At 39.3% G+C, this 25,863-nt stretch overlaps 1 protein-coding gene across 6 annotated transcripts in view; it reads left to right on the top strand.

Moving 5' to 3' along the window:
• LOC111594995 (neurogenic protein mastermind) overlaps positions 1 to 25,863 on the top strand; it is a 92,126-nt gene that overhangs the window by 58,128 nt on the left and 8,135 nt on the right. For all 6 annotated transcript variants that reach the window (XM_023308523.2, XM_030226056.1, XM_030226055.1 and 3 more), the window contains one exon: positions 8,328 to 10,292. In XM_023308523.2, coding sequence (XP_023164291.2) covers positions 8,328 to 10,292 — 1,965 coding nt within the window. The remainder of the gene's footprint in view (positions 1 to 8,327; positions 10,293 to 25,863) is intronic.

The following is a 25,863-nucleotide window of genomic DNA, read 5'->3' as shown; positions in this document are numbered from 1 at the left end:
GAAATATGTGATCAAAACATGATAATTAACCAACAAAAATTCGCAATAAAAATACACTTTTATTACGAATAAATGTGGCAAAAAATTACAAAAAGTCGAAATAAATAAAAAAAATGTTAAAAATTAATTAATTATAGCAATTAAAAAATATATATTAAAAATTAAAATATATTTTAAAAAATAGATAAAACAAAAAAAAACAATTAAATAGTTTAACTTAAAAAGAAATTTATTGCAAGCATAAATTAAAAGTTTTGCCAACATTTTTCTTTGGAAAAAAATTCATTGAAACTTATACAGAAATTCGGTTTGATATTTTTTTTAGTTTTTCCTTGGTAATTTCCCAGCAACATTTACAAAAAATTGTGCATAAAATTTTTTTTTTTTATCGTTAATTTTTTCGTCGATTTCAAAGGAAAATGCGAGCTACTCGAGAAATGTTTTTCTCTTCTTGTTTTTATTTATTTGACATTTGTGTTGCCTCTGAGAAATTATGCATGGCGAATGCAAATTTATTAGCTGCAGACTCATTAGATAGACTCCCTCTGACCCCTGTCCCTGTCCCTGTCCCCGCCCCTTCTCTCACAACACAGCGCGCCTCCATCTAACAGACAATTTTTCCAACTCGAGCGAAATTAAAAAACATAAATCAAAATATGCTAAATAAATCAACGAAAATTGCGCAAAAAGTGCGGACAATCTATCAGGAAAACCCCTACTCCTACCACCCCTAATTCGGCCAACCACTCAACCACCCACCCACCCACTTCCTCGGTGCCACTTAATCAAGTGAAGTGCAGCCGAAGAAAATACAAAAAAAGAACAAATAAATAAGTCAATTAATTAGACAGATTTTTTGAATATGAAAAAGATAAGCAAGAGGCAGGAAAAGCTCGGATAGGAGAAAACCTATGAAAAATTTGATATTCATTACTTTTGAATAAGAAACACGGCCAAAAATTGGCATAAAAAATTATTTAAATTCTTGAGGAAAATGCTTTCATTGCGCATCCAGAAAAGGCTCGAAACAATGTGATTTTATTTTCAATATCAAAGAGTTGGAAAAGCGAGCAATCTCCTGTGTGTGCAAGTGTGTGTGTGTGTGTGTTTGTACGGATGTGTGTTAAAAAAGAAACAATCTAAAACTTGGTCAGCTAAATACTTCTGCCACAAATGCTTTAAATTTGAAAATTAAAATTATTTTTATGTCAGTGTATTAAGAATTCGTTGCTTTGAGAGAAAGAGAGAGAGCAAAAAGAGTCATACGTGAATACACTGTAAAAAAAGTTCATAATAATAATAAATAGGTTCTAAAATTAAAGTGTGAACAAATAAAAAAAGAATACAAATTTTGAATATTTTATTTAATTTAAAATTTATGTTTCTTTAAATTTTGTACATAAAATTTAAAAATAATTAAATTAAGGACACGCGAAGTTCTATCATAGTTATGCTGTTGCTAGCTCTCTCTCGTTTGGTTTGGCTTAAATATAAATTTTTTTCTTTTATTGAAACAAAATAAATAAATAGTAAAAATATTTAATATTTTTGGGCATTGAAATTGTTCATAGAACAGCTCAATTTGTTCTCCCAGTGTACACATAGATAAAGCAGCAAATAGACAAAACGGAGGCACGAATTGTGCATGCAACAACTGCAATAAAAAAAAGCAGCGGCAACAAATGCAAATGGCCAAAAGGAAAATGGCCAAAGAAAAATGCGGTCGCTGCCGATCATTCGAATGCACACACACACACACGCACACTCACATTAAGAATCATAATAATTATACTATTATTATTATTATTATTATTATTACAACTGTTTATTATGACGATTGTTCTTGTGCTTCTTCTTCTGGCAGTTCTCCTTCATCGCTGAGATTTCGCTGCGGCGTCTCTTAATTAATTTTTGCCATCATAATTTCCCATTAGTTTTTCGCAAGCAGTTAAATGAGTTGAAAAATGATTTATAATATGTATGCGTCGCTTGAATACCCTGTAAACAACATGAAGCGGGTATACTTTAGCCTGCAATACAGTCGTAGCAAATACCACTTGCAGCGAAATGTACAGGGTATCCTGAAGTCTCCCTCCCGCTCTGGCTGTTTTCTTAATTTTGTTTTGTATTCTTTTCATGTGCAAAAAAATTAATTGTATGGAAAAGTGTAATAAGAGCGAGTAGCAAGTGGGCGTGGCATGCCCCTAACGCCGCCTCCATCCGTTTCTGCCTCCCATCGTCCCACCACTCGTACTGCATACAAATGGGTCGAGGGGCGTTCGCAACAGCAAGGCTAAATTATTACGCATACGCCACGGTTGCGCTCCAGGTTCAAATTGCTTAAAAATTAATTGGAGAATAAACCAAGAGCGAAATAGAGGAGTTAACAACGAATTTATATACACTTATTAATGCAGTTTTTCATAAATAATTAATTAAACTAGCGACCAGGGAGAGGAAGCGCTGCATTATTAATGAGCGACCATAAAATATGGCTGTAAATAAAAAAAAGAATTCATAAAAATTGTAGCTCTGCGCTCAATATCGAGTTGAAATTATTAATGAAAATGCATCCACATTAAAAAAAAAAATAAAAACTCTTGTCAGCCTGCAAGCGGGAAATGCAAATTGCATAATATATATGTGGAAGTCGCAAAACTTTCCATGAAAATTTTAACTATTTATCATTAGGATAAACTTAGTTTTCTCTTTAATACAAGGCATAATAAAAATTGTATATTTGGGATTAAGGTTGATTAGGATTAGCTGATTGAGTGACTGACTGATAGTGATTGACTGCCTGATTGTTTGAGTGACATGTGATTGAGTAGATGGTTGAACGATTGAGGAACGACTGACTAATTGTATGATTGACTGATTGATTGATTGATAGTCTGGTACGTTGATTGAATGACTGATTGGTAGACTAGCACATTGATTGATTCATTAATTGACAGACTAGCACATTGATTGATTGAATATTTTGATGACTTATTTCATGATTGATTGAGTACTAATTGCTTGATTGATTTCATTATGGATTGAGTACTTTATTGATCTTTAAAACTTTTTTTTAAGTAATTTCAAAGTTTTATTCTTTAATTTTGAAATATTTTACACAATATCTAAACCAGTTTTGAAAGCTTAATAGAATTTATATATCGCACTCTGCTCATATGCTCAAGATATATTTATTCATATATAAATTTAATGTGTGCTCCACACCATCACATTACCACTATTAGCATGCCCCTCGCACTTGCGTACCTTTTACTTTATAGAGTTGCAGAAGCCTATCAGCACATACAGGCGGCAGCTCGAGAAAAAGGCAACGCACTTCAATACGATTCACGCACACAAAAGCTGTTCGAAGCGAGGCGGCGCAGCGGCGTGGGCGAGTGAAGGGAGGGGGGTCTGGAAGGTGTAGGCTAGTGGCTATCTGGCAAAGGCTTTCCACGAATTTTTCGACCACTTCCGTTGGCCACCCAGCTGCTGGTTAACAGTACGCTTACAGCTTTTCCTCTTTCTCGCTCGCTCGCTCGCCCGCTTGCTGCTAATTCGCATTAATCATACGCCGCGTTGTGCACAGCATTTATTTATTTTATTTTTGCAGCGCGCCGCATTGAAACATGAAAATGAAATTCAGACAAAACAACAACAGCAATAGCAGCAACAACAACAGCCGCAAAGCTTTTTCACATTTTTATTTTTACACGCAAATTTACTGACTGTCGACGTCAACTTTTGCCGTTTTACTCACAGTCGCTGTCAGCGCTCTTGGCGTCGCTGTCGACGTCGCTGCCTGCGTCGCTGTCGCTGTGTCTGTTGCTTATTTTAATGTGTCAAGGTTCGCGGCATCATATTTTGCGCTTTATTTCAATGCGCTTCAAGCGTGTACAACATTATTTTAGTCTTCCCTGATAGCAAGATGAAATGGAAGAGAGTGTGAGAGAGAGAGAGACTAACAGAGAACTGCCTTACATATTGTTGTAGACTTTCTTCTCAGAAAAGTCTTCATAATTTGCACTGAGAGAAAAACTAGGTAGAGTTAAATTAAATTCGACTGAACTTCAGTCAGTCAATCAGCATAAATAACTCAATTTATGTTGAGTAATGGAAAGATTTGAGCAGATATAGAAACTAAATCTGTGCGTTAATCAATCTTAACAAAAAATCGTTTTCGTCTTTATTATCTTATCAGCAAGATATATGAACGTTGCTATTCGCAAATAAATTACTTTCTTGAATCTTACCTAAGTTACAGCTTTTTAGTCAAGTTGCGAATAACTTTTGGCTTTGCGAGCATTGAAAAAGGGTTTCCAGGGGGTCAACATGAAGAAGAAGAAAATGACAAAGACGTATCGATAAATGTAAATGCAGCGCTGTATAGAAGACAGCCAGAAGAGGTCGAGGGAAGCGGCATAAAATGGAAGACGGCAGCAGTGTGAAACGAATCGGCTTGTAGGTGAGCTGCGAAAGTGTGTAAGATATAGCCAGAGAGAGAGAGAGAGAGGGAGGGAGAGGGAGAGGGTAAACCAATGAACGAGCGAGCGAGCAAAACATTTTTATTACCGCAACGGAGTCGTAAAAAACTAAATTACTTTTAAGTTTGTAAATTGTGCGAGTGGCTTTAACGCTCTAAACGGGCCTTCACATTGGACCTGTCGCTCACTCTGACTGTATGTGTGCGTGTGTGTGTGCGAGTGCGTGAGTGTGTGTGTGTGTAACACAAGTTTAATATTATGGCAAGCTATGCTCCCTCTCTCCCTCTCCCTCTCCAGCTCTGCCATCTTGCTCTCAAGAGTTTTGCATTCTTTGTGTCACGTTTCCATTGAGAGATGCCCGCAAAGCTAACTGCACAGGAGATGAGAAAGCTGAGACTCAGAGCGAACAGGTGGCCCGTGCTCATCGGACAGATACCCTATACAAAATATTTCTTTCACAGCAATGAGTTAAATAATTAGCATTAACGAAGAATATTAAATATGAATTATTAGACTAGACAGAAAGTCAATGCATGGGAAAGAATGTTAATAAGAATTTGAAACACACAAAATCTATATATACACTTAAAAATATAAATATACACTTAAAATATAAATATACACTTAAAATCTAGTATCTAGCTAGCAGACATCTAGCAGACACAACCCATATACCCCATTAATACACCTCAATATCAATAAATTGTATAGAAGACCTTCTAATATACCTGAATTATATACTTTTTAATGGGTATATATTGTATAGAAGACACTGTGTGCAGAGAGGGAGTGGGAATGGGAGGAATTTTCCCCCCAGTAAGAAAAACAAATTTATGAAACGGCATTTATTCATAATGAGCCGAGCGAATGGGGAAAAGTGTTTGGCGCGTGGATCGGTTCACTCGATTCACTCGGTTTTTACGGCCACGATGGACACCGAGAAGATTGCGAGTGCCCAGCCGGCGGCCATATTGAGTGTGAGTGACTGTGTGTGTGGGTGTGTGTGTGAGTGTTTGTGTGTCGTAAAGTTATTAACTAGTGCTGCGACTGTTTGGATTAGGGAAAGTGCTTGGCTATGTCGAGGGAGAGAGAAATACGCATAAAGTTTATGTGAATCATTTTATTATGAATATGAATTTGAAGAGTATCGAGTATTCAATTGCTATTGTCTGCTCAATTTGAGGCAAGTTATTTCGTCGAAGCGATAACATTGATTAAACATGTGAATATACATATACATATATGCCAGGAATGTATGCAGCTATGATTGTTGATTGAATATTTAAGTATTAGCAAACGTTTTATGGCCCATTTAAATGAGTAAACTTATTCATTTGTGTAAATATGAATACACTCAAGCACACCCATTCTTATTCGATTATTTAATACTCTTTCGTATTTAAAAGCTCCCACTAAAATCTGTACCCACTTTAAGGTGTAATCACACACACACACGCACCCACGCTCACTCAAATAACTGCTCCCAGTGCTTGCGTCGTAATCCCGTGTCAGTTTACCGTTCAATCCATTTCGCAACTTCCCCTATTACATACAAATGCATATACACTTGTATATAGTACATGTGTGTGTGTGTGCTCTTCTTCTGCCGCTGCGCTGCCTTTTGACGAAGCGTATGTTCGTACACATATATATGTATCTATGTGGCTATGTATGTACGCAAAGAAACAACAACAAGCAGAACAAGAAGAAAAAGAAACCCACTGGCTTTGTCCAGCCGAAACACGCCGCACACACCTCTTGCGCGACCCTTGGTCTCTGCTGCGCCTATGCGCTGCTATTTTGTATACATTTTGCATTAATTAAAAACAAAATAAATAGCAAAAGTCGCGCGCGCGGTCTGCCGATTCGATCCAAGCTGAGCCGAGCCGAGCCGAGCCAAGCCGAGCTGAAGCCGAACGAGTGAAGCGAGCCGAGCCGATCGGATGCGTGTTGAGTGTCCAACGCGAAGCTACACGAGAAAAACAGAAAAGCAAACACATTTTGATTTAAATGTGATTGTTTTTTCTTTATTTTCATTTGTGTTTTTGTTGCTTTTCATTCTTGAGCACAGGGAAAAGGCAGCAGCAAAACAAAACAAAAGCTGCGACCGCGACGCGAGCTCTCCCTCGCGCACTCGTCGGTTGCTGATTCTACTGCTCTCACACTCTGGCTGCAGTTGTGTGGCTCTGCCGGCGGCGACGTCGCTGCTGATTAGAAGTGTCTTTTCAGTATTTTGTATTTGTTCTTTGTTGTTGCTGGGGCTGTTGCTGTTACTATTTGTTGTTGCTGTTGTCTTTGCGCACTTGCGATTTTGTGTTCATTCTGTTCGCTTTTGTCTTTTGTATGTTTTTCAATAAATTTTTGTGCACGTCTTTCAGCGAATTTCTTTTGATTATTTTTGTCAACTCAGCGCATTTTGCGCTCGCCTTTTGTTGCTATTCTCGTTGCGCTGTTGCGAAGTGTTTTAATCGAATTGTCGTCTTTCTGCTGCAGCTGCCTAATCGAATTGCAATCAAAAGACAACAGAATAAAAACAATTTGAGCAAATCAAAATCAAAATCGAAACAAACTCAAAAAATACAAACAAAATCAAAAGCCAAATGCGCCCACGCAGCAAACGCAACAAAATGCACAATTGTCGACGCTTGGCAACACTGTCGACATTTTACAGCACTACTGGACGACAGCGTCAATTTTACCAAGTCTAAACTGTATGCTAAACACCTCCTATAAGTGACCAACAGTTATTTCTCAATACAAAGACTTCCAAACTAAAACTCAACCTAACCTCAATTCTTGCTGTATAACTGTGTTTAAATACATATAATCTTTGCCTAATCGCGCATTAAAACTAAAAACTATATCTATGAATATTTGGGTAAGCAATTTCATTAATTTAATTTAGTAAATAGTAAATTAAGTAATTAATTATGACTTTATATATATATATATATAAATAAGACTATGATAATATTTATAGTTTCATTGGAAAGGATTTCTTCTACTGATTGATTGACTGATTAACAAGCCTTTTGACCTATGATTTTCATTCAAATATTATATAATAATATATTGCATTTTATACTCATTATTTAATTTATGTAAATCAGCTTGAATTTGCTGATTGACTGATTGACTGACTGATGTTTAACATACTGAGCGAATTATAGAATCCATAAAACTTACATTTGTATAGTAGTCATTTCCAGTTCCATTCCTTTGACAAAAAATTAACAATTCTTTAAATTTAAATCTACTTTAAGCACTTCATGGTCCATAGCGAATAGTGAATAGATTTTATGATAAACCTCCATCTGTGGTCTAGAAAATAGTAGTACTAAGTCTAGTGATAAACACACTATTTCAAGTGCATATTACGAATTAAATATTTTTTTTTAATTTTGATGTTTTCTTGGTTCCAAACTTAGGGATATGAGCACTTCAGAAGATTTAAACAATTTCAGTAATTTTAAGGAAATCAAAATAAAATTTAAATTGGAAAAGATTGTAATATTTTCTTAAAGGTTTTTGAGCTCTCAGCAGCAGTCAAGAAGGAAGATAAATTATTATATTATTATCATATTCTTATCATATTATTGATATATTATTACATTATTATCATTTAAGTATACAGTAAGACGGAAAACTTTAAAATTCACTAAGACTTAGCCTCTTTTATGTAAATTGCGGAAAAAGAGCCAAAAATCATATTGACTAGCTACATGCTGCCATGCAAAGCCGGGCAACACGCGCTTTATTATCATATTTATTTATTTACACATTTCATATATATAATACTATATTTATTTTTAACACTTTTTCTCTGTTCTTTCCCGTCTGCAGCAACAAAAAATCCTAAAACGTTCAGCGGACGATGTTGACAATGGCAACGACAACTTTGAACCGCCGCACAAGTTTCCCAATAACAACAACAACAACAATAACAACAGCAGCAATAATAACAACAATAATAGCAGCAGCAACAACAATAATAACAACAACAACAACAACAGCAGCAGCTCAAGCGGCGTCGGCGGCGGCGGCTCAGAGAATCTAACAAAATTCTCCGTGGAAATCGTTCAGCAACTGGAGTTCACGACCTCCGCGGCCAATTCGCAGCCGCAGCAGATTAGCACGAATGTCACAGTGAAGGCGCTGACCAACACCTCTGTCAAGAGCGAGCCGGGAGGCGATCAGCAGCAGCAGCAGCAGCAACAGCAACAACAGCAACACCAGCAACATCAGCAGCATCAACAGCATCAACAGCAGCAACATCAACAGCAGCAGCAGCAGCAGCATCATCAGCAGCAGCAGCAGCCACAAGGCGGCGGTCTGGGTGGCCTTGGCAATAATGGGCGTGGCGGCGGGGGTCCTGGCGGCGGCGGCGCCGGCATGCCCACAGGACCCGGCGGCGTCGGTATGGTGCCCAACATGATGTCCGCCCAGCAAAAATCCGCGCTGGGCAACTTGGCCAACTTGGTCGAGTGCAAACGAGAGCCGGATCACGATTTTCCTGACTTGGGCTCGTTGGACAAGGATGGCGCGAATGGCCAATTTCCGGGCTTTCCCGATCTGCTGGGCGATGACAACTCTGAGAACAATGACACCTTTAAGGATCTCATCAACAATCTGCAGGACTTCAATCCCAGTTTCCTCGACGGCTTTGAAGAGAAGCAGCTGCTCGATATCAAAACGGAGGACGGCATCAAAGTGGAGCCGCCGAACGCGCAGGATCTGATCAACAGCTTGAATGTGAAGAGCGAGTCCGGTTTGGGCCATGGCTTTGGCGGCTTTGGTGTCGGCCTAGGTCTCGACCCGCAGTCGCTGAAGATGCGACCAGGCGTTGGTTTTCCCAATGGCAACAACAGCGCCGGCAGCAACAATCCCGCAGCTGGCGGCAACAATGGACCGGGCGGACTCATGTCCGAGCATTCATTGGCTGCGCAGACGCTGAAGCAAATGGCCGAGCAGCATCAGCACAAGAGCGCGATGGGTGGCATGGCCGGCTTTCCACGCCCACCACACAACATGCAGCAGCAGCAACAGCAACAACAGCAGCAGCAACAGCAGCAGCAGCCGCAGCAGCAGCAACATGGCCAAATGCGCTACAATGACTATGGCGGCGGCTTTACCAATGACTTTTCAATGGGTCCCAATCCTGGGCAGCAGCAACAGCAGCAGCCGCAACAGCAGCAGCCGCAGCAGCAGCAACACTTGCCGCCGCAGTTCCATCAGAAGGCGCCGGGCGGCGGTGTCAATGTGCAGCAGAACTTTTTGGATATCAAACAGGAACTCTTCTATTCCTCACAAAACGATTTCGATCTCAAGCGGCTGCAACAGCAGCAGGCAATGCAACAGCAACAGCAACAGCAGCAACATCATGCACAGCAGCAGCAGCAACAACATCCCAATGGTCCCAAAATGGGTGTACCAATGGGCGGAGCGGGCAACTTTGCCAAGCAGCAGCAGCAGCAACAGGTGCCAACGCCGCAGCAGCAGCAACAGTTGCAGCAGCAACAGCAACAATACTCGCCATTCAGCAATCAAAACGCCAACGCCAACTTCCTCAACTGCCCGCCTCGCGGCGGCCCTCAAGGCAATCAAGCGCCGCAGCAGCAGCAGCAACAGCAGCAGCAGCAGCAGCCGCCACGCGGACCACAGTCCAATGCCAATGCAGGTAATGCAGGCAATGCAACGCAGCAGCAGCAGCAACAACAACAGCAGCAGGCCACAACGACTACGCTACAAATGAAGCAAACGCAGCAGTTACACATCAGCCAACAGGGCGGCGGCTCGCACGGCATCCAGGTGAGTCTAAATCAAATATATATTTATATATATATATATATATATATATATATATATATATATATATATATATATGTATAAACCCCTCCTACTTAGCCAGCAATATATTGCTACTTAATACCTTTGACACGCATGTAAATTTCCCATGCATATTTAAGTTAACAGCGTAACGAAGTCAACAGCTTTGACGAACAAAAAAAAATCCCAGCAGCAGCGCAGCGGCAGCAACTGCGACGCTGACGTTAACTGCGCTGCGCTCACGATAAGTGTAAAGTTTCGAGCATAACCACTCACTCAATTGACATAGAAAAAGCCATAGGAGCTGACGACACGCTAGACGTTTGCCAGCCACTCAACATTTTGGGGGTTGCTGCGACTGCGAAATGCACTCAAATTCGACTCAGAAATGCACTCACTCGCTCACTGTATGCGACTCGCATGCTCTCGCTCTCACTCTCGCGCTGAGCTCGCAAGCTCTCTCAGCGTGTAAGCCACGCTGGTGTGTAACCCTCCCTTTGGCTGTTTAAGTTTATCTCTGTCCATTAATTTTACCACACATCTGTTCATAAAATTGTCAGTCGAGCTGGCGTTCGGCTTCAGTTTGCTGCTCGTGTCCCGTCGGGCAGCAGCAGCAGCGGCAGCCGGACCTGCGCCAGCGCTTGAGCAAATGCTGTAGCCATGTGCGCCATTTTCATTACGTGCTAACAGTAAAAAAAAAACATTAATAGTTGTTGCTGTTGCTCTATTTTTGCTGCTGGCTAGCAAAAAGATGATAGAGTAGTTGGTCAGCCTGTCCTTTCATTAACTTCGTTCGGTCAACCCCGTTGCTCCCATGCAGATTCTCATTTCCGTTGGCAATTGGCCCTGCAGGCGTGCCAAATTAAAGTTAATCGCTTTGAATACCTGTGCCGTACTCGCATATGAATAAAATATGTAATTACTGATATACAATCTTACTGATTGCGTACTCACAGCGAAGCACAGCTACTTCAACGATTCAGTTAATGTGTAATGGGTGTATTCAAGTATTCACTTGAAGTTTGTATATTTATTTATTGATTTGCGTACAACCGAAGTCCATATTAGACTATATTCTATTGCTATTCCAAGTGGAATAGAGCCAATAATGTAAACATTTATTCACTTCATTTATACACTCATGAGTGTATTCGTTTCAGTTAATTCATGAAAAATACAAACTTGAGTCATTTTTGGTTTACTTATGACTTCATTTAATTTTGTGCACTCAAACTTTGTATTTATGAATATTGAGTATATAAGCATGTGCACTCATGAGTGCATTCACTCTTATTTATTTCTTATATTTCTCATTTATGGAATTTGTATATTATAATTAAATATTTAAACATTCTTTGAATACACTCATGAGTGTATTCACTTATTCATCCCAATATTACTTAAAGTGACAATAAGATTCACATTCATCGACTTCTAATTGTATTCATTTAGCTATTGACTTTTATTCACTATTAATTTAGCTGCATTCACTAGCTATTCACAGTTTACCTTTCGCCAGTGATTCAATCCACTTAAGCTTAACTTTTCTAAGATGGCAACCTCAACCACAAGCCGTATACAAATCGTCTAATGTTATTCACGCGGCTTTATTCGCAAGTATCTTAATGCATATTTCCAACAGTGCAAACATCTTTTGTCTGCACTTTATGCAGGACCTCATTTTTCGGACTGACTATGCCACCCCTTCGCTCTCCTTCCCCCATCCCTCTCGCTCTCTCTCTCCGTCTCGCTCTTTTTCGAGGGTCTCATTACAGCAGCTCTTCACTCAAATGATATTCTTATATTCAGCCATGGCACATGCCCTACCTAACCCATATTCATTATCCGTTCCAAATTGTTTTCCTGTTATTTCATAGCACAGCGACAACAACAGCAACAACATCTGCAGCAGCAGCAGCAACAACAACATTTCATTTACAAAATGAAAGTGCAAAACTTTTTAAGTTAAGTTTCATGTCGCTGAGTAGTTTTCATCAGAAAAGAGCCCCAAAAAAAAAAAAACGAGGAGCGAACAACTCGTTGGGTGCTCAAATTGTTGTTGCTGCTGTTGTGGTTGTTGTTGGTGTAGTTGCTACTGTTGTTGTTGCTTTTGGCTTTGCCATTGCGAAAGGACACGGTTGAAATTTCCGTTTTGCGCTTTAGCCTGTCCGAGGCACAGGATTCGAGTCTCTGGTCCAAGCTCAAGTTTTCCCATGAATTTTGTTCATGCATTACGAAGCTCTGCTAGCTAGTGGTCCCCTTGCTTCCTCTAGCCTCTCACTCCCCGCTCTCGGTCAGCATCCCCTGCATGCATACAGAAATAGTTGGGCAAGTGGAGAGCCAAGCGAAGCAGATTGGCAAAAACTTGTTGACGATTGAGATTGAAATTTGGTTTAGTTGAAGACCTGTACCCTCTGGACAAGCCCTAACCCAAATTTTAAAGCTGGCGAACATTAGAGTCCAGCTAAGGGAGGGGGTGTTTTTAACACCCTTTTCCATTGACTTGAGCAAAAGGCTGCGTCTTATCTTATGGTCGAATGAAACGCTCAAGTCAACACGTATACACACTTGGGGCTAACGATATATTTGCATAGGACTCATTAAGAGCCCACGAATAGCCCCGGGCAACCCCCGAAAAACAGAGCACTTCGACAGGGGTAGCAGGATTCACAATAAGAAGAAGCCAGAATGAATAAAAAAACACACTCGAGTGCAAGAAATGAACACGCAGCGTGTAAAATGTAAAATGTAAAATGTACAATAAATAATACAACAAAGAGCGGCAAAGCCAACCACAGCAAATAGAGAGCGAGAGGGAGAAAGAATGGGCAATAGACAGAGGGAAAGAGAAGGAGAGTGAGAAAGACAGATAGAGACAATAAAAAATAACACACAAATGAAATGAAAATAAATCTTGCTGGTAAATATTTGCCTAACGAGCTTTTCAAAAGTCTGAGTGAGTGAGAGAGAGATGGAGAGAGAAAAGGGTGCAAGTGCATAATGTCCAAAGAAATCTTAAATCATATGCAAAGAAAGCAGAATGAATAAATGTCATTTAAATAACTGGCTTAAAAAAGAATATTTTATGTCTTTCCATTGATATGCCGACTTTTCACTTGTTTATGAATATCCTCGCAGTCACTTGACAGCGTCTGACGAGTCTAACACTTGCAGAAGTCTTGGCATAAGCTGACAATATTTAGTTCTTTCTTTATAATTTGGAATTTTAAATGGAAATACAAAATTGTGAACGAATCATGAATATAAATAGAATTTTTTTAATACAAATATTGAAATAAGTTAGGCAGTTCTTATCAGACTTTAAGTAAGGAATACTCAAGCAAAATTCATAATATAAAATAACGAAACATATAGCAAGTCATTCAATTGATTTCATTTATATGTAGACCGTGGCCCTCTTAACTCCCTAATCCGTATTTATGTACATAATTCTTAGAAAGATTAAGTGTTCGTACCAGGAATGAATCATAAAAGAAATGATGTTTGCGTAGGGCATAGCAGCTTCGGCACTGCTCATCCAATATGCTCTAACTGGCTAAGCGCCTGACGCTCTCTTCCTCGCCCAACCGCGCTGCCAAGAGCTCGACGGCGCAGTTGGCGTCGCTGTTAACGAAGCCACACGATGGCAACGTTGGCATCGACGTCGGCGTTGGCGTTGGCGTTGGCGTTGGCGTTGGCGTCGCTGTTGGTGCTGCTGTTGTTGTCTTTGGCGTTGGGTCGTCGTGTAAAAGTTCAATGAATTCAGAATGTTCACATTTGCATGTCCTGCATTAACTCGTTAAAATGCCAGCTACAAACGGAACCCCAGCAAAACACCAAAAAACAACAACAACATCAACTAGCAGAAAGAATTTGTATAAAATACAAATAATGCAGGACTTTATATACATATATAGACTATTCGGGCATAAGAACAACATGAAAATGTTCGGGCGCACAAAAGTATGCAACGGAAATGTGCGAAACGTGAAAATGTGCGGAAATTATATTTTTGAAGGGGTGCAGCTATGCGGGTGGTGTGGCGTGCGGGGTGCTTGTGGGCAGGGGCTGACTCGCTGCTGGCGGGTGTTTAAAAGAGTGCCAGATTTTTATGACACTCGCCGCAGTCAACTTAATGAAGTTGCGAGCTGCAAAGGACTCGAGAGTTTCCTCAGCAGAAGACAACAAAATGGCCAATGGCAAATGGGAAAATGGCAAAAGGAAAATGGTAAAAGTAAAATTGCCTTTATAATGCTTTGCAGCGCTGTATCATCGGGGGCAATAAATAATTTATAACCATATAACGTAACAGATCTAAAGACCCAAAAAAAAAGGAAAGAAAAGCAACAACAACGAAATGTCCAACTCAAGAATTGAGTACAAAAGCCTGTAAAACGAGTCAAAATGAATTGAGTCCAAGCTGAGACGAGACGAGAGGCGAAGTCGAATCGAGATTCGTTTGCGCCGGCGCCAAGGCAGGAAGACGAAGTGGGTACGACAGCAATCAGATGCCATGACTAGGTACATATCCTAGAAAATTTCCAGGATTTTATATGAAAAAAGAAGTTTTCGGCTAGTGAAAAACTTTGTGAAAAATATAACTACTAACGAGCCGAAAGATTGAAATATAAAAAAATGAATAGCGAGCTAACATTGGCATACCCAGTTCGAGCCAATTGATGTACGAGGTATCGGAATGCCTCGACTGTCTTTCGGGTGGCTTGTTGACTGGCTGGGTGGCTGCTTGTCGGGGGCTGTCGGGTTGCCTGCTAGGGCCGAAGCTATACAGGAAAACATTCGAATTGTTTAACAAACTCGTGACATAATTCGTTTGTTATGTCGTTGAGTGTGGCAACAGGCCCTGCCCCTCCACAAATTTGCCTACATGCTGTCTGTCCAGCGCAGCGATTTGAGTCGCGGATTATTGCAAAGTTATGCAAAGGTATCTGTCTTTAGCCTTAATGGAGCTCGATGCTTCACAATTGATTGGGGAGGCGGATAATCCGAAACTTTGGCACTAATTTGTTGTTAGAGCATCACCTGAAATATTTATGGCTCAAAGTTTAACAACAAATTACGAACTGGAGCAGCAGCAGCAGCAGCAGTCGCTCCGGCTTGCCATAAAATCTATGCCAGGGTTGCCATCGCCATGTTGCATTCATAATTCAAAGCGGCTGCCAAGCCAAACGGCATGGGGCATACGCTAGTTGCTTTTGTGTGTGTAGGGAGGCCGCGGTGGGTTGGGGGTTGCTGGTTGAGTAGGGGACCCGCACTTCGGCACATCCTATCAAACGATGAGCCGCAAGGACCTCCGCCGGCTTCGCATTTTGTTTTAGGCCAGCATTACACAACGCATTTGATGCTCTCAAAGGTCACATTATTTACCTTTTATATTCCCATTCCGGTGGTAGGGGCCGCAACTGTAACAGTAACGTTAACGGTTACGGTTACGGTAACGGTAGCTGTAGCAGTTGTTTAGGAGAGGCAACGCTAAGTCACATGATGGGGTTTTTTCTCTTTTATTTTTTTTTTTACTTTTTTTTGGCGCTACGCAATATTTGCTAAAACTTGTTCCCGTTTTGTTTGGTTACCTTTGCTGCTTCCTCTTCAACTTTTTCATTTTTATACTTTCTGGCGAACTAAACAGTCTATATTGGCTGCATGCAATGTCCTTCCGTATATATTTTTATATATACTTGTTGAATAATGGCAAATTTATAAGTACTAAATCCTTTGAGGTTAGATACTGAAAACTTAAAATATAGTAGAGATATCTAAGGAAGCTTGGCAAATCGGAACAGGTATCTGCTACTTGTTGGTATCCCTTTCTATACTGACACAGAAATATATACTGTTGCCAACTGGAGGCGTGGCGAATCACTTTTAAAGCTGAAATCCCCAAATAGACCTACAAAATATATGCTCAAAAAACGAAACTAATTTTAAACATTTGAACGAGTATTGTGCAGTCGAGCTGAATAGCAACGTTGTTGCTTGTTTCTCCTCCTTTTCATTAGAAGTTTCGTAATATTTTCATCAGCTTGCGCTGCGTTTCAATCAATTTAGCAGGTGTTGCCATCGCGTTGCAATCGCTGCCCGAGGGGCCACAGAGCAGCAAAGTGAGCGCAGCTACTGGAGAAGCGAGAGTGGAGTAGCCAGATTAAGTAATGAAGCTTGAAATATGATCTGCGGGCTATTTTTTGGCTCAGGCAAAAGCCAAGAGATTAGGCTAAAGATATAAAAACATTTATCTAGACCTTCAGAGCTGCTCAGAATGTTTTTGGTTAGGTGAATATTTATCTGATGACTTGAAATGTATATATACATTGTCAGATATATAATATTATTATATATAAAAGTTATACTTTTTGTTTCTCTATTTCTTTTTATCACTCGATTCCATTAGTTTCCATCGCATGAAAACTGATTTGAGCCTTGCCAAAAGTTGCTTAAACGCACCCAAAGCACCGTTGGGGCAGCCTTCACCTGGACAGTGGGTAGCCAATTCGCCTTTCTAACTTCTCTTATATAGTTATATATATGTCTGTATATATATATATATATACAGCAAGTGGCAACTAGTTTTGTTTGCTTCATTCGTTGCTGCGTGGCATAAAATGTAATATTTGCGCGTGTGCTTAACCCCTAGTTGGCCCCTGCTTTGCCACATTTATCTATCGAGCGAGTGTGCGTGTGTATATATGTGTGTGTGTGTGTTGTGATTATTATGCCATGTAATCTGCTTCATATAACAACGCAGCGACAACGAGGATGTTGAGCGTAAAGCGTGGCAAGTGGCAAGTGGCAAGTACTTTTAATACTTTCACCTTCGCCAGGTGGCAGGCGCTGCGTGCCCCTTGGGGCATTATCCATACATATTCATCGCGCCACACTTACACACGCACACACACACACACACACACACACACACTTGCATATACATACATTTATATCCATATATAAATATTTCAGTTTTTAATCTATTTTAATGGATATTATTTGAAATGCAGCAACTTCTTGGCGAGCGAGCTGCTCAGGTTTTACAGTTAACTTTCTATAATTTGCTTGTCGCCTTTTCGCTCTCTATCTCTCATCTCTCTCTTTTTATTTGCTGCTCTGCTTGGCTTAATTTTTCTAATCTCGCTGCGAGCAGACAATTCGTCGCGACGGACGCGCAAAAGTATGCAACACTTTTTGCAGCTCCTCGAGCTCAACTTCCTCTGTGTATGTGTGTTTGCGTGTGTAGTTGTTGTGCTTCTCTATGTGTGTGTGTGTGCGTATTCGCTCTGCAAACAGCTCACGTCGCATATTTATAGGCTGCCAGGCATAAAAAGCGATTTCAGTTCAAGCTTTCGAGCCGTTTGCCAAAAGATTTACAAAATGTTTTGCCAGCTGCAGTTTCCTTCTCTTTCTCTCTAACTATGTGTGTGTGAAAATGACTTTTTCCAGAGCTTTTTTTATTCTTTATCAGTTTAAGCTTTAGCCGAATAAAGATCAAAAGTCCAGCGCCTGAAAAACTGTTTTCCATGCATAAAATGTTCTTCAATTCAAATAAAATACAGCTTTAAGCAATGGAATGTGTATATAGAATTTTAATCTGATCAATGCAATTTTTAATCATATAGTCATGAAGTGAATGCGGTTATCCTGCAATTTAAATCAACTTTAATCTTAATACCCAAAGAGCTGCAAATAGTAAATACTCTGATACACATGCCTAACAGATGCAGCTGTAAATGTGAAAGGCCAGTAGCAGCTTTTTGACCCGCTTCAAGTTGTATTTCTATGGCCATGATCAGAGTATTTAGCAGTTCATAACGACCGACTGAGTTGATGTCTTGCTGTCTATAGACAGTTCGGACTTAGTTGTAAGTTACAGTCGCATTTGTTTAGGCTCAAAGTTTCTTATCAACGGCTGCAGTTGAATATTCAAATTAGTTTTTATTTATTTTTGGCTCCAAACCAAAAGCGCAAAGAGCCAAACAGATAAAGAGGCAAAGAGTGAGAAAGGCAGACATAGATAGAGAGCGGGAGAGGGAGGGAGACGGGGAAAGACAGGGATTGAGAGGCATATCAAAAAGTGTTTGCACAATTTGTTTAAATTTCATGCCACTCCAGACGGAAATTCATATAAAATGTCTAGGTAAGCTAGTGTATGTGTGTGTGGGTGTGTGTGTGTGTGTGTGTGTGTGTGTAAAACATGCAAATAATAAAAATCGTTTCATTTTATGCAACTGTCAAAGGCAGCACTCGCCAGACAAACGAGCGGGTTGAGCTATGGTCAAGTGCACATTTTAACGGAGGGAGAGACAGACAGAGCGGAAAGCAAAAGAGAGAGTGAGAGACTTAGAGAAAGGGAGAGACAGAGACAGAGAGAGAGAGGGGGTAAAACAAACAGCATACACACAGAGCATTTGAAATTCCATTACAATTTGTTGCTTGTTGTCACAGAATTTTACACTTACAAGCCAAATGAAATAAACGAAACATTAGAGAACGAAATTTAATGGCCATATTGCGTATACGCAACGTGTCACAGCAGCAAAACGGCAAAGCTCATTTCATGAGCAGAACGCACAATCTGTTGCTCTGTGTATTTGCTCATAAATATGTCTGACCTGGCCACACTCCAAGCCATGCCCCCGCCTCTACTAACAGTCACTTAATCAAATTAATTACTTTTTCAACAACAATCGGGGCGTGTAGGTGTGAGTCCCACTCTCTTTTTCCTCTGAGCAGCGGTCACACAGCTGCCTGGTTTTATTGCCACCTCGACTAGCCTGCTCCTAGCATTATAATCACGCACAAAACTTTAGCTCAACTATAGAGATTATGTTAACGAAATTATCTCAAAGAGTGAAACGAAAATGGCCATCCAGAAGAGTAGACAGAACCAGAAGAGACAGCAGCACCTACTCTTTATTACTCTCGCTGTTTCATATCTCATAATTAGTTGTGTGTAAATCACAAATAAATTAAATTTTGCTCTAAGCCGTTTATCATAAGGTCTGGAAACATGAAAATTTCATTAACTGAATCGTCTAAGCATGTAAAATTAAAAAAAATATAAGAAAATAAGTATTTGATAGACAGACTTATTGATTGCAGATGTGATGTAGGTGTATAAGGGGTAGGGTATCCTAATAAAATATATTATAATAACATTAATTGACCTACTTTTCATTGATCTAGGAAACTTGTGACGTTATCTAATTATATAAAAAAATTTTGTTGATTGGCTGATTGATTGATTGCTGCTTCTTAAGCAGCTTGAAGTGTAAGAGCTAGGAATTAGAATGTTTGTATTGCAGATGATTACAAAGAGAGTTTTCTAAAATGTGCTTGTCCTTGTATTGAGATGATTTTTATGACAATGAGCTTACTAAAAACTTACTCAGCTTTTATATGGTATAAAAAGCAACATTTTTAATGTAGTTCTAGCTTGAATTGGTTATCTTTTGAAGAGGCAGAGCAAATGCAACAAAACGAGCTGCCTCTGCAGCCTTTCTAGCCCAACAGCTGCCATAATCATTATTGTTAATATGGAGCTGTGTACTTAAATAGAGCGATATTTTTTGTAGAGTTAAATGGCTTTGGAAGTCATGTGAAGTTGTGACGTCATTAAACGCAATTAACTGGCGTTTAAAAATAGTTCAAGGAGTGCGGCACAATAAACGACGGCAGCGACTGCAAAAAATGTCACCGAGGAAAATCAATAAAACTAACGAGAAGAGAACTCGAGTTATACGGCACTTTGCCACCCTTCCTCCCACGCCCATGCACATGTAGCTCTAATAATAAAGTAATTAAGTCATATGGCAAAAATATTTAAGGTACTGCTGACAAATTTCCATTGCAATAAAGTGAAAGATGCGAAAAACAGGGCGGACTCAACTAGACAGCAAAAAGCATAAGCGAAGTCTCTCTGTTCCACATGTGACAAGGACTGTGCCAAAGTCTGTAATTAAAAATATAAAAGGACACACACAAAGAGCTCTAATATAACCACAACAAACAAGTGGACGGAGGACGGAGGGAGAGCGGGTAGCTGCTTAGTTGATTCAACTAACCAGTTAGCCCACCTGGCCAACGCGGCGTATGTGTAATTTTATATTGTCTGTTCGTCTAGGCGCACTTTTGATCTTTTGCGAGGCAACAATACGACCCAAAACTGTGACCAAGGCACTAAACCAGCTAACGAGATGGCCCACAACACAAGGCGTGGCTGCACTATAGAAAGCTGTCTAAAAATGTGGAGGGAATGGGAGAAGCGAAATGGAGGGGGCGTCGGTTGAAGCAGGTGGACAGGTGCGTGTCTGACGCTCGTCACTTCAAAGTCCTAGCGCAAAGTAATTGAAAATGTAAATGGTCGACACGAGTTGGACACAACTAGAAAGTGTTGATAAATACCCTAACCAGAAAGTAAGGTAAAAGTGTTTCTATGCAAAGGCAAGGACATACAGACAGCTGTGCTGCAATTATCTACTCTTTGGCATTAGAGATAAACTTGAAAGGTTGAAGAAAAGGGTATTATGATAAGTTAGGCATGTTAGCTATACTGGACTTCAGATTGTAGCTGTGACTGTCTAAGGAGCTTATCGATGCAATCTAAGGCTGCGGAATATTAGCAAAACGTTTACAAATGCTAAGGCCAAGGGAGAAAAAGGTTGGTCAATTGACGTGCTTTTAGTTTATATATATATTTTATATTTTAATTATTTATATTATATTTATATTTTGCTTTTGAAGATATAGGCAAAAGTGAAACTTTAACGAATATAAATAAAAAAATATATTTACATATAATATAAATAATATTATAAATATATATAAATATTTATATATATATAAAGAAGGAATAGAAATGTCTTATATAAGTATTAATCGAAAGAATATTCATTATTTTCTCAATATAAAATTGTATATGAGATAAGTCAGTAAAACGTTACCGAAAACGACTGCAGCAGAAAAGCAAAAAGCCTTGAGACATGTAGAAGACTTAAAGTAGAATCAGCATAAAAAAAAGTATAAAAAGTATGCACCAAGTTGATGAAAGGTAGATGGAAGATGGGGCAGCAAGAGAGGGTAGTCAAAGAGCTATGCGCTGAAAGAATATTCCTTAAGTTATACGGCTCACTAATGGCTTTTTTGCTAGTAAAATAAGCACAGGGTATCTTTATGTTTATTGCCAGATAGTTGTGCAGAGTAATAAGCAGCAGAGCCGTGGCTTAGCTAGGAGGTGGGGCCAGGGGCTTAGTTCGTGGTAGTCTCTTTATTTTTTATTCGACGACGGGCCATGTTTATGTTTAGCCTGCCGCATTTGTGGCCTGCCAAATGTTTTGTTTGCTTTTATTATTATTAATTGTTTATTATTTTAATGCATCAGCAGCGGCAGCAGCAGCAGCAGCAGCAGCAGCAGCAACAGCAATTGGAAACCCTTTGTCAGCTGCTGCTGCGGTTGGGCAAATAAATTAAGTAATTAACTTTAACGATTGCTGGGATTTGGCTAAATGGATTTTTATGAAATTTTCATTGATTTTTGGTGTCACGCCCCGTTGTTAAGTCATTTGCATTTAGTGCAAATCAAGGCGAAAAATTTACCAACAAATTTTTAAATGCATCCACAGCAAAAGCCAAAGGTAGAAAGGAAAATGTGATGCGATTCGATTCGATTTGTTGGTCAGTTTCCCATCTCTCTTTCCCCCTCTCTTACTCTATCTCTCTCTCTTATTTGCGAATTTTCAGCAAAAGTTGTGGAAAGCGTCCTGCGAGGGATATTACGTTTTCATTTATCGCAATAATTTTAGCTGCGTATCGCTGGAACCTGAGTTTGCGCGTTTCCATTTCGGGTTTCAGCTGCTATTTGCACGCTTTTTGCAGCGACTATTTGGAAAGTACGTGTAAATAACATTAACGAATGTTGAACTTTTTAGCCATTGCCAAATTGATGAAAACTGAAACGTAAATTCGAATCGACAACAGGCAAATGGACGCTCTCAATGAGGCGATGAGAATTCGTCAAATTGTGATCGATAAATTTGTTGAGCTCATTTGAAGTGAGTGAACACATATTGAGATATGCAGTCTACTTTTAAAATTAGTTTGATAGAATTTCTATATGTGCAATATTCTTATGGGTTCAATTAGCAGTTATCTAAAACGTATAATATAACATCAGGCTCAACTTTAACTTTAATATCGTATAAATTATTTTATATTTCATATCAACTTTATTATTTAACTATCATCTCTTTGCCTATAGATCTTGTGATCAATCTGTATCCTTATTCAAAATTCACAGTGTTCTCATATGACTCATATTTGTATCTGTAAGTCATATACATTCATATAAACTTCTATCTCAATTTCTATCTCTATTTTCGTTCTATAATTGAACCTCGCTTTGAATTGATCTTTGATCTCATATCCTTTTATAGTTGTACAAGCAAATTGCTTCTTTTGTTTGTTTCTTACATCGCCTTCAATCATTGAGCTATCTATATATTGACTTTATGGAATCAATCAGAATTATATTATTTCTTTTTATACTTATATTAACAACTTAAGCCAGCTCATGCTTCCACCTAAATACCTATGCTTCTATCATATATTCATATCGATCGCGTCACTCTTCAATGTTTTCAAGTTCTTTTTGGATGACAAATAGTTGAATCGTCAGCAAACTCTATAAATGCATGTCTTTCACTTGCAATATCATTTTGTGGATTGCATTTAGTTCGCTAGGCACTTGGCACGTTTCGTTTGGCATTTTAATATCGCATAGCAGCCAGAAAACGCGCTGTGAGTCAGCCGCGAGTCGCGCGCGTTTCTTAGGCGTTTTTCTTGCTGGCAAAAATGTTCGCAGATGTTTGTTTAGCTGTCTCTGTTTTTGTTTCGGTTTCTGTTTCTGTCTCTGTCTCTGCCTCTGTCTCCGTCTCCGTCTCTGTCACTGCTGCAGTCGCCACACAGCTGTGCCACACGAGTCACTCACCAAAGAATTCTTCTCAATGCTATTTTGATTTCAATTTGCTGTGTTGTTGCCATGCAGCTGCTTTATCTATGGGATGCTTTAGCTCTGACTCACCCAAACGAGCTTCATTAGCCATTATCAAAACCTTATCGCTGGAGCTAGCGATAAACGTGTATTTCTTTATATCAGCTTATAGGTATTAAGATATTTTATAGTCATCATGTTGGCATCTATAAGTTATTATGCTGCGAACCAATTACGGACTAAAATTGCATACAGCTCATTATTATGCTCATTATCATTCTCATTCTCATTAGGAACGGCACGCAATCGCAATCGCAATATATATAAATATACATTTATATATATCTGGAAATGACTTTCAGACATTTCTCAGCCAATTGAAGGGAACAAGTTTTTTCAATTAAATTTAATTCTTAAATCGGTTTCAGCAAACAGATTGCTTAGTTAGGTAGCAAATTGGAATAATCAAGCATATACGAAAATCTTTTACAGAATGTTTTCCAAGTATTTCAATTTGATATTCTCTTTGTAACTCTAGAAATGTTTAATAGAAACAGTTGAAAATTTTTTCAATAACTGAAATTTCGCGGAACTGATGTAAAATAAGTTTTTGTTAACTATTTCGAAAATGCTTAAAATGTCTTTATTAAGATTTTCTTAGAATTTTCAAATAGTGTTTTGGTGGCTTTGATAATTTTTTTTTTTTTTTAATTGCTGTTTTTATTTGCAATCTGTATTATACTAGACAATCAACAAATTTGTTAACAAAAAATATTACTTAACCAATGAGATCAATCCATATATTTATCAACTTTACATTTTTATCTATTTCGAAGATGTCTTTAATCTATTGTTAGGCATTTGTTGAGCAACTATTTAAGTTAAACATTAAAAGATTAAAGATTATTATTTAGATTAAAAGATTATTAAAAGATTATTATTTAGAAGCTAAAAGACTTTTTAGCAGTGCAACAGGATTACTTAGCTCATCATCTAATAAGAGGTATATCGCTTTAGCTTGACTCGGCTGCTGAGCTTTTTATAAAGCTTTCTACTCTGTCTGTCTGTATGTGTGTGTGTGTGCGTGTTGGTTTTTTTGTAGCTTTTGCCGGGTCATTTGCAGGTTGTTCGTTACGGGGCCATTAACTTTGACAAGGGATCCATTAAAATGCATTCATAAATTTTACAGGTGTGTATCTGTATGCGTGCGTGTGTGTGTGTGTGCGTGAGTGTATGTGTAATCCGTATCATGTTGCCCAATGAGCTGGACTTTAAATTAAACCAACAAAGTAACAAATCGAATGCACTACATCCCACAAAGCGGCCCAAATGATTTAAGCGGACAATTCCCCAGCCACCCTCACACACACACACACACTCGCACACTCACGCAGACACACACATGCTTGCACAACTACACTCTGTGATGTAGTGCAGTTCACTTGTGGCTAGAGGCGAGGCAGACGTTGCATGTTTTGTTGCTCTGTCTCGCTCTCGCTGTAGCCTGCTATAGCCCAGCCCCGGTGGGGGAGGGGGTCCTTTACTATGAGAGGTGCCCGTTGCTGCCCTTTTCTATGCGCCGCCCTGCCTCGCTTTTTGCATATGGCGCTCTCATGCCCATTTATGCCAAAATTTAATTTATAATTATTGCAAGTTTAATTTATGATCATTGACATGCTGCAGCACACACACACAGGCACACACATGCATGCAGGTGGGGGATAGAGTGCTGCGTTTTGTAACCGAGATTGGGAGCTCTTTGTGTCTGTACTGTGTGTCCTGCATTGAGGGCCAAAGGGTTCGCTTGCATTGTGTGTGCTAACTGCAACTGTATCAAAAGTTTCCCACACACATGCACACGCACACACACACACCTCTCTCTGTCTCTTTTACTAAATGTGCTTATAGCTGCCTCTCTCTCTTGTGTTCATACATATATTGACATTTACCCTCGAGCCTGTTACTCGAATCCTTTGGGCCACTCACCGCTCGTTCAAACTTGCCAGCTTTTCCCTTCTTGTTGCTATTGTTGTTGTTGTTGGACCTGATGAAAGTTGGTAGCTACCCGGGAGATTCGAATAGAGAATGAGTTGTGCAGTCTAGAGAATAGCCATAAAGCCTGGCCAACTGGCTGATTGAAGGAAACAATAGCTTGGACTCGAGAAAGCCACAAAGAGCGAGCGAGTGGGAGAGACATTAGTTCTTATAGTTCTAGATTAGTTATAAAATAGATAAGCCAAAAGCTTTCAATATGCTAATGCGATTCGGCTAACTGACTGATTGACAATCAAGCAAAATAATATAATTCTGGATAAGTTCTAAAGTAGCCCGATCACAGCAGAGGGTTGGGTTACATTGAGTAGAATGAAATACTTTTGGACAATGCCAAAAAGTTTTATGATAATATAAAAGTTGTTCATGTTTCACGCAATGAAATTCAAGCAAAATCGTATTAGAATCAATAGCTATTAAATCAATCAATGATAGCTTTTTGTATTGGATTTAAAGTTTCAATATAAATTTCAAACTTGTTTTGTCATTCATCCAATCACTAAGTCG

The sequence above is a fragment of the Drosophila hydei genome, unplaced genomic scaffold (assembly GCF_003285905.1).
Source record: "Drosophila hydei strain 15085-1641.00,03,60 unplaced genomic scaffold, DhydRS2 tig00000060-arrow-pilon, whole genome shotgun sequence".
NCBI lineage: Eukaryota > Metazoa > Arthropoda > Insecta > Diptera > Drosophilidae > Drosophila > Drosophila hydei.
This window is presented reverse-complemented; position numbering and strand designations above follow the sequence as displayed.